Raw genomic sequence first — 10279 nt, forward strand, 5'->3', positions numbered from 1 at the left:
AACGCCTATTCAAGGCATATCCAAAGTAAATTGAATGTAGTTCTTGAACCATTTGGAGTATATGCATGGTTTTGGGCTTCTCTGAAAGATAACACTCTGGAGTGTCTAACCCAAAAGTCAGTTTAAACATACTAAAGCTAATATATTTTTCATTTCCGCTTGAAAATGCTTGCCAACAAATGCATGCAGACAACTATAGCTGGGACTTCAGTGTTTCCCATTAATTAACGAGACCATGGCGGCCCACCATAGTCTAATTTGCTCCGCCATAGTCTCAAATTAAAACAAAAATAGTTTTACACATCTCATAATTACATTTCAGACCTCTAGCGCTGTGTTTTGAGCTGCTGCTCAGCACTACTGTAAGCTCGCACACTTGGGCATCGAGACAACCACTTTTCTTTCGTGGTAACTACGGTAACGTTAACGGTCTGTTTCTGTCACTCGTGTGTGAGAAGGCGATTAAGCTAGCCGCACCTACATTTGGAGTGCACACGTATTCAAGCCTTTATGGTAAGTGAAACGGCCCAGAGCGAGCTGACAGGCAGGTTAGTGACTTTATCCTGTCAGTTTCTCTCTTAACTAAGAGAAGTGTTGCAGTATGAGAGTCCTACCAGAAGAGAGGCTGTGAAGTCTTCCTGTTACGCCGTACGAGAACCACATACAACATTATTTATCAAATTGGGTCGGACTTGATGAATTTAGCACGAGGATACACGTGACAACGTCCGGTTTTTCTCTATACAGTATGGAAATAAAATTAATTTGATTATATTCACAGTGTCCATTAAAAGTAAAAAACCAACAACAACATGTTAGGAAAATTACTTATTCTATTCTCTAATATATATTCTATAATATACTAATTCTATTTTCTATTCTTTGATTTAGGTTTTTTTGGAAAAACATTAAATAAATTAGTTGACTTTTGTTGCTGTTTCATCACCATTTATAGCTATACAATGGGCTATGGGAAACACTGTAGGACCAAAGGGTAAAGCATTACCTAGTCCTAATTTAAATTTCATACCAATACCATTTTGCTAGTAGATCATGAACTTCCTACTTAAAGCCAGATATCGTTATTTTCAGAATTTTGTGCCAGTCATTGGCACAATTGCTTGCAATTGGCTCGGCCCACCCACAAAATAATAGGGGCTGGCCCTTCCTTACAGCGCGGGCTCTCGTTGGCTATTGAAGGCTGTGAAAGGGACATGTGAGCTCCTATTGAGTCGGATTTGGTGTCACTCGAAAGGTTAGAGTTCAGCGGCTAATTTGAATACAAGCTATTGTAGTTGTTTACATTCAAATCACCATTATTACAGTTATAATGACAAACGAACCACGTCTGTGTTTTGGACTAAATGTTTTTACTGGATTGGATCATCTGGACCTTTGACAACGTAACAAGACCATTTTTGTCAGAATATAATCGATTACTATTACTATGAGGCTTCATAGGTGAGTCGCGTCAATTTTGCTTGTACTGGTTGGTCTGACAGAAGCGCTGATTGTACCCGCTGTGGTGATTGTATCTTGAAATGGTTTGCATTGGTTGAATCGCAAAGACTTTAGTTTTCAAACGGTGTATCATATGAGTATGAAGTTAACACATTAGCTGTGTGCACATACCGAAAGCTGCCGCCAGGACCTGACGGCCCGTGGGTTAAGGTATTGTCATAGATCATGTAAAAAGAGAGAGAAGAGATGAGAGGTGCAGGGGATGAAATGCAGCATCCTGTTGGTCATGAGCCAGAATTTATATTTAAAACAGCAAACATACAAGGTACTGTGTGCTCTAAGCCACTGCTCCACCTGGACACTTCTGAGGTTTAAAACATTTCTTCATCTCAGAGTGATAATATGTTTTTTTAATTTAGGTTAAAAACATTAAAATCACAACAATTAAAAAAGACAACAATAAAATATGACATAACATACACAAATTACAATGAAATTAAAACAATAAAAGGGCTAGTCTATCAGATAAAATCAGAAAATACTTTCCGGACTAAATAAGTTTTCAGGCGAGACTTCAAAGAAGACACTGACTCCGACGTATCATCAGGAGTCTTAGGGCCCTTACAGCAAAAGGCTCTATCTCCTCTAGTTTTCAGCCTGGACTCAGGGAAGCACAGACGACCCCTGCCGGAGGATCCCAGGCTGCGCACAGGATCATAAGGGGTTAAAAGGTCATGGATATATTCTGGAGCCAGGCCTTATGCACAGTATACCATTTATATGAAAATCTGCTTCACTAGAACACCAGACTCTTTGGTGTACTCTACAAGCCCAAGTGCTTTTGAGCAGACTATACCCAAGTGATTACAACACTGCACATTCCTTGTTATGAAATTTTTCCCTCTAATTTTTATATTTTGTAATCAAAACATAGACATTGCAGAAATAAGTTTTGCACGGGTTGATATCACTTTCACGCCGAAATACATTTCTAACAGGAGCCCTTAAGGCAGACAGATGCACCTAAGTGAGCATCTACAATTGCTATACCAACAAGTATGTATACATTCTAGCCCAAGGAACAAAATAACTAAACTACCACAATACATTTGGTTTAACTGTTTATGGTAACACATCTTTTCTAAATGTATAATTGATATATCATTGACTTACTGTACTAAATTACCAATACTTTTTTCATAATTTCAGAAGTACATCCAGTACAATCTATAAATTCCTGTTTTCAACAATTATGTTTAACTTGCTGCATAGCTGTGCACCTACACATACAGTAATGGCCTAAGAATGCAATACATCACACAGGTGTGTCCATTTTAAGTCACTTAGCTCATACTACTGCTCATTTAGTCTGACAAGTATGATTTTCCTCAAGACAAATTGTTGGTGAATACTAGTCTTCTGTCTAGACAGGTAGAAAAAGAAATGGGAATAATTATTTGGTGGCCCTGTCTCAAAAAAAAAAAGAAAGAAAAAATGCTGCCAAGAAGAAAAATATGGTTTTACAGTTCAGGGACCGGATATAGAAGCTAGCCATGTAGTTATGCACAACCTGTAAACACAACAATCTGACTGACAAACATAATTATGGCCTGACAGGTGAAATTGATAAAAACATCTTATTTTGGTAGATGTTTTCTCTCAATACTCAATCAGGACACCACTTAGATGAGGGTTTAACTTCACATCATCTCTTACTCTTCACTGCTGTATCTATTTGAGGGACTTACTGTAGAATGTCCACAGCAAAGAGTAACAGTCAGTTGGGGATGCAATTTAAATTGACAAACTGTGCTTCAAGTCCCACAGAAAGTAAAAGACAGCAGTAAAGAAAAGGGGCATAGGTTGAGATGAGAAGGTGGGGTGTAGAGACTTGCAGAGGAAAAGTAGAGTTGGATACAGCTGTTGTGTCCTCAGGGTCGATCCAGGAGGAGACACTACACATCTCTATGACAGCAGGTCAAACTGTGTGTGTGTGTGTGTGTGTGTGTGTAAATGCACTCAAGGGAAGCAATGCGGTTGACTAGACACCGACACTTTACTTTGAGGACCCTCACACACATACACCCTAACTTTGCACTTACTTCAAAGCACAGATGACGAGCGTTGTACCCATCAAAGAGACATGGATTACTCTGCTGATGGTTGAGGGGAAGAGTCATTTCTGAAGCTTTTTGTCTCATATTATCTTTGTGTCTTTACTCTGAGTTTAACTGAACTCAAATGAAACCCCACGCAGCTCCTTCCACCCCACACCCTTCCTCAAATCCCCCTCAGCCACTAGCCCTCCTCAAGTTTCTACCTCAAGGAGCAAAGAGGTCACCAAACGTATAACTCCCCCTCTTAGGGCCAAACATATCTCTCACATTGCTGAAATTGTTTAGGCATGCTTGGTTTACCTTAGCTTGCATGCAGAATTTAACCACCCTCACTGATTCGGAAAATAGCTGTGGCAGGTCATGCTACAGGTGACCTTTTGGCAAACTCGGCCACTGGAGTTACACCTCTCGTTTCAATTTGATCTCTTCACCTCTGGGACTCAAATCTGATGGGTTTCTGAGAAATGGATTTTGAAGAGATTTTCATTTCTGTTCCACTATTCCACTTGATTTTAAAGGACTTTTCCAAAATGTGTAAAAATAGCCTCTCAGCTTTTAATTAAGTAAAAGGGGCCCTGTTAAAGCACTTCATACAACAATCAAAAAAGTCCATCTCACTGATTGGAAAAGTAATCAAATTCAATTTGGAATTGTTTTCAACTGCAATTTTATAAAACTTGTTTAATTTAATGTGCTTAGTAACTTTCCACCACTGATGACAAGAAACTACTAGGTGTAAGGGTGAATATCTCTCACATTGCTGAAATTGTTTAGGAATGCTTGGTTTACCTTAGCTTGCATGCAGAATTTAGCCACCCTCACTGACTCAGAAAATAGCTGTGGCAGGTCACGCTACAGGAGACCTTTTGGCAAACTCGGCCACTGGAGTTACAACTCTTGTCTCAATTTGATCTCTTCACCTCTGGGACACAAATCTGATGGGTTTCTGAACAGAGAAGTGGATTTTGAAGAGTTTTTCATGTCTGTTCCACTTGATTTCACAGGACTTCTCCAAAATGTGTAAAAATAGCCTCAGCTTTAAATTAAGTAAGAAGGGCTCTGTTAAAGCACCATACAACAATCAAAAAAGTCCATCTCTCTGTTTGGAACAGTAATCAAATTCAGTTTGGAATTTTATAGAACTTGTTTAATTTAATTTAAAAGTTTATTTATAAGTAGTTAGTATAACTTTAAAGCGGCAGTCTCTTCTTGAATTCTTGAAGTCAATCGTTGGTGCTAAATGGTCATTGTGATTGTATTTTTGACATAATGACCTATTTACACTAATATTATAGATTTGATAAATTTTACTCTTGATGCCAAATATCTTGTGATAGAGAGGTGAGGTGGAACTGGAACTTTCAGTAAGAAGCAAGAAAACGGCATTCAAAGTCACAATGACATTCGTAATAATGCAAATAACTAAAGATTGAAAAATGGCATTACTCAATAGTATATCATGTGGCAGTTTATTCTGTATTCTATATATCTAGATATTGACTGTCATTTTAAAAAGAAAATATCTATTATTCTTTTTTATTTAATAAATACACAAGTAAAGTAGAAGTACCTCATGTTAGTACTTAACAACAGTATTTATGTAAATGTACTTAGTAACTTTGCACCACTGATGACAAGAGACTGCTAGGTGTAAGGGTGAATATCTTTTCTAATTTAATGAGGTAATGTTTATGCATGAGATCCTGATTGATCTAATACTCTTTCTATATACATTAGTAATATGTAGTAATAATGTAATAATGTAGTAATATAGACACCAACACCAACCCAGTGCTGCCCTATTCATTGCAAAGGTTTTTCTTCCTCTGAGGGTTTGTGTCAGCAGCCACTCCTTCTTCACATTGTGGTCTACAGTGAATCTGGTCGCGTGCGGCTCCACACTGACATGACCAAGCTTCATACTGTGCGAGCATGTGTCTCTTCGCCATGTTGCACATTCTGAGTTAGCATAAGGTGTCTCCCTGAGCTAGTGGATGTCTTCCAGGCTGGTTTCGGCAGAACATCTGTCAACATATTGACCCGCTGATAGATTGAGACTGTCAATGGAGATACAGCAGAGGCATGGTGGCATGTGGTCAGCTGATACCTGTCTTTCTCTCTTTGTTCATTTCTGTCTTTCTCTAGCTGTCTCCAGGGAGACAAGCGGAGACACATGCTGACATGTGATAAACAGATCTGTGACTAATGGTCTGCCTTAATAGAATACAAATTAGATGATTAGACAACCTCTTTTATGCCAAGCAAGGAAAAGCAAGGTCCACAAAATAATGTTTAAGCTGGAATCGGCTGGTTTTTAATTGTCTCCTTATATCCTATCTGTATGGTGGGGGATGGTGTAAGATTAGTATGCTTTCATTTTGGGAAATATTGATTAGCTTGTCAGGTCATGCCTGTCTTGGTGTACAATGTCAGCCAAATAATAAATAAACATACATACATACATACTATAATAATATATTTATGCAAATTACATTGTCAGCCAGTGACATTTCATTCTGCTTGATATACTGCTGGATAACAACAACAACAACACACCTGCCAACTCTTCAGTTTTTCTTTGATTTCTAGTGTGTAGGCTTGTTTTTTCCAGAAAACCCAAAGTACATAGGTTCCTTGAACCTTAAAGGAAGTTTTAAAAACAGATCACTCAATGTTGCCAGATGAGACCTTTTATCACAAACCATACTATATATCCAAAAGGCAGAGAAAAAGGACGGCTGTTTTCATTGTCAGTTAGTGTTAGAGGACTGTGACGATATTGACACAGAAAAATGGCTTTTACATGTGGTTATTTATATTCACAGGTCTTTGTTTGTCCTCTTTTAGTTATCATTATGCAGTACACAAAATGCTTTATCAATAATTAACTTTGGACACCAGAATGGCATTCCTTTTGCATTCTTGCTTATGTTATGTAGTTCGACAGTCGTCTGCGGACATGTACCTTGTGGCAGGGCAAGAGTCAAACATGTCAAAGGATGAAAAACATTATGGCATACAAAAGTGCTACATTAAAGCTCTGTATCATATGTTGACGCTGACAAAATATTCAGCTTAGTGGAATTATTGTGGCTGGAATCAATAAATACATACTGTCGAAAGAAGAACATGTTAATTAAAATTGATTTAGTACTTCACAATGTGAAGTAGTAGCTGTGCATTAAAGCTCTTTTTAAGTCTATAGTTGTTTAGTCGATTAGTTAGCTGTTGTGGTTTCGGACAGAACGGACCCAAATGCAACGCTTGGTAGTTTTCAAAAGTGGTTTATTAAGGGGAAAAGGGAAGATGAGGGGCTGGAGGTGAAAAGGGGGAAGTTGGATGCCTGCAGACGTGGGTGCGGAGGACCGGGGAGCCGGCGGGGCTGGAGAGGTTCCGGCGAAGCGACCGAGGGAGAGCAGGAGGCCGAGGCGAGAGGGTATGCGGAGGCTGGCGGACAGGCGAGGAGCGTGGAGGGAAGCCGGGGAGGCGAGTTGAGGGGAGAAGGCAGGTAGGCGAGCCCAGCTGACTGAATGGATGACGGAGGTGAGACAACAGAAAAACAGACAAGGTTAGTTCCAAGAGACAAGAGGTCCGAGAACGAGGTATCAGAAAAAGCTTGAATATTGAGGTGACACCAGGACTGGTGGCGGGCGGAGGTGGAGGTTGATGAGACACAGGTGTGGATCATCAGCCGGGCTCCGGAGCGGAGAGAGGGAGAGCACACACAGAGGGAGAGGGGAGGAGACACTCACCGTCAGCCGGGCTGCCACCGCAACAGTTAGCTATTATAATATTGTCTTTAATGTGTTTCTTTGAAGAACTGGACTGGATTCAGAAACATTTAAAGCCCCTCAAGCCAGTTTTAACTGCCGTTTTTGGTAAACGTTCTTTCTCAAACAGAGAATGGGGGTGTGGTTAATAGTCGGACATAATACATTACCATGACAACCACAAACTGACCGGCTGGAGTGTTTACTAACGATATGCTGTGTTAACATCACTACACTGTAAAGTTTAGTACACTTTACTGTCTGGCAGGAGTAGATATTACTTACCCATGACAGAAACTAATGTGCGCGGATCAGCTGTTATCAATCATACAGTCGATGGTCCTGTCACGCACTGCACACAATAACTCCCACTACATTTTATGGTGCGCTTACTTTACCGTGGGGGTGTGGGGGTTCCTCCGCCGATGCATTGGTAAAACGTCCGTCAGTAAAATGCATGTTGCAGACTGTATATGAGATGGTGGCAGGTGGAAGTGCGACGCGTTTTCTGTCATCTGTCCTCCAACACCGCTCGCACAAATGCGATAATGAAAATGAACAGCAAACTAAACCAAGAGGAAGAAACTAAAAAATAAAATGAAGACCCTCTGTTAGCTAACTTTCTGCAATAACTATGCTAGCTAACTACAACTTAGCTAACTTAGCTAACTAAACTAGAAAGACAAACCAACAGAGAGACATCCCTACTGCAAGTTCTTAGTAAATTACATGATAAATTGGTTAGCTAGCTCACAACGATGTTTATCGGTTTGATGCTCTGATTTAAGGAGGCATGACAGTGCGCCTGCGCAAGTTTGGAGAACGAGGTATGACTTATGGAATTACTATAGTCATACGTCACAACCCCGTTTGAAAAATCAAGCAACTTTTGCAACTTTGAGCACAAAATTAAGCCATTTGTCAAAAAATATTTGGCAAACTATGTGGGTAATCAATATTGTTATGAAATATCATTGAAATGTCAAAATATACTGGAGGGGGGCTTTAAATTATCTATTAATTCATTCAAAGATATATAATTGTAGGCTCAGCTGAAGTGTTAGGCTAGTTGCAGTCTTCAATAAGCTGGAGATGGACCTATTTTTAAGTCTCCACATTGCCTTCTCAGTGCACTTATATAAAGTTAAGAAGCTGTAATGCTGCCGTGGGTGTATTCTTTGTGAATAGGATGAGCTTGTCACTGTTTAAGATGCAGTGTAGATGTACTTAGACACACAATACACTCTGTGGCCCATTTCCTTTCAGCTGACTTCTATTCAGATTGCATTTCCATCATCTTTTTCTAAAATTACTTTGACGTCCCACTTGGATGGACTCCGGTATGTTTCTAAATTTTTATCAGTTTACATGTAAAAATGCAAAACAAATATAAAATGAAAGTATTCACTTAAGATTGATTTGATGAAAAATGTGAGGGATTAGGGCTTTGATGTTGGGGTATGGAGATTAAATGTTTGCAGCTGTAATGCTTCAATGTGTACCTCTCTGGCTCATCTGATTTCGTGTCCCCGTCATCTTTCATTTTTGACTGGCAGCTCTGAGACGTGCACAGAGAAAACACTTGAAATCTCTTGATACTCTTAAGGCCTTGCTGGATTTTGCCGTGTAGTTTTGTGAGTTTTATGAGAGTTGAAGTTGTAGTCTCATTTACAGTGCACTCTAGATGTCTAATTAAAAGTGACAGTTTCTGACCATCAAACAAATGCTAGTACAAGTTCACTTTAATGTATTACTGCATTCCTATTATATTAAGCCCATTAAATGCAGAATATAATATTTTCTTGTAATAATATCAGCCACACAGTTGCTTTATATTTAGTGATACCTGGGGAACACTACTGTTTTTTTATTGAGCCCACAAAACTTTGTTGTATATGTCTTCTGTTGCTTTGTCAAATAATCCCTAATCTAATCGGGTTTATTGAAATTTGGCTTTGGAAACTGCGAATCTAGAAAAACTGTGTTACAAACAGGGGACATGGAGTTAAAAAGATGATTGTTCAGCACAGTAATGGGACATAATATTGGTTGTATTATGGGAAATGTATGGAACCCGCATTTTTGGAGCTTGAAACATACTGTGGTCTTAAGTCAGGATATCTCTGCCTCAACTGCTTCAATATTAATTATTCCTTTCTAATCTGTCTTTTTTGAGTCCCCCAACTTCACGGAAGTGCAGTATTAACTCCCTGAGGTATCCATTTAACTTTATATTTCACCCTCAACTCCACTACATGCAGAGGGGTCCATTAATCACTATTGTTAATATTATTCTTCAAATCAAACTTTCTCTCTACCAATATACCAATTAAGATACCTGAACTCTAACTGCTGATACTAAGTACCGATCCTCACTACTGCTTTCATTTCTCAAATCTGTATAACACTTCACTGCATGGAACACATTGGGATCCGTCAGGTTTAAAAACATGAGGCTGTACCTGTAATTGTTACACATATCTTATTTACAGTAAGTGGAGAAGTTCACATGCCAACATTTTTTTAGGATTTGTTGTTATATTGCACTAGATAGTTCATCATCAGTATTTTTTTTTTTTACTGCAAATGGCATTGCCAATACCTAAAGTTGACCAATATAGGCTCACTGCTGCCTTCACATTGAAAAGCATTCATTGTGAACCACTTGTACATCACATCTGTCCAATACCCAGTCAGATAAGTAATAATAATAATAATAATAATAATCTTTATTTGTAGAGCACTTTTCAAAAACAAGTTACAAAGTGCTTTAACAAGTGTAAAGACAATAATACCCAAGAGACAATAATACAAAAACAATACAAGATAAAAGCATGAAAACATTGAAAAGACTAAAATACACGTTTAAGATAAATATAAAATTAGTAAAATAGAATAAAATAAAAGGTATAAAATAAAGTCAAATAAGAT

At 38.7% G+C, this 10279-nt stretch overlaps 1 protein-coding gene across 8 annotated transcripts in view; it reads left to right on the forward strand.

The window, feature by feature from the left end:
* LOC123970727 (ephrin type-B receptor 1-like) overlaps nt 1–10279 on the forward strand; it is a 102418-nt gene that overhangs the window by 13960 nt on the left and 78179 nt on the right. The window contains exon 1 of one of the 8 annotated variants that reach the window (XM_046048957.1): nt 1369–1461. The exons of 3 other annotated variants lie outside the window; for them this stretch is intronic. Coding sequence is in view for 1 of the 5 variants with exons in the window: in XM_046048952.1 (XP_045904908.1) it covers nt 7113–7146 (34 nt within the window). In the remaining 4 variants the exon portion in view is untranslated. Of the gene's footprint in view, nt 1–1368; nt 1462–7018; nt 7147–10279 lie in introns of those variants that run through there. 4 more of the 8 variants (XM_046048960.1, XM_046048955.1, XM_046048952.1 and 1 more) reach the window with 4 other exon arrangements.

This window comes from Micropterus dolomieu, linkage group LG05 (assembly GCF_021292245.1).
Source record: "Micropterus dolomieu isolate WLL.071019.BEF.003 ecotype Adirondacks linkage group LG05, ASM2129224v1, whole genome shotgun sequence".
Taxonomy (NCBI): domain Eukaryota; kingdom Metazoa; phylum Chordata; class Actinopteri; order Centrarchiformes; family Centrarchidae; genus Micropterus; species Micropterus dolomieu.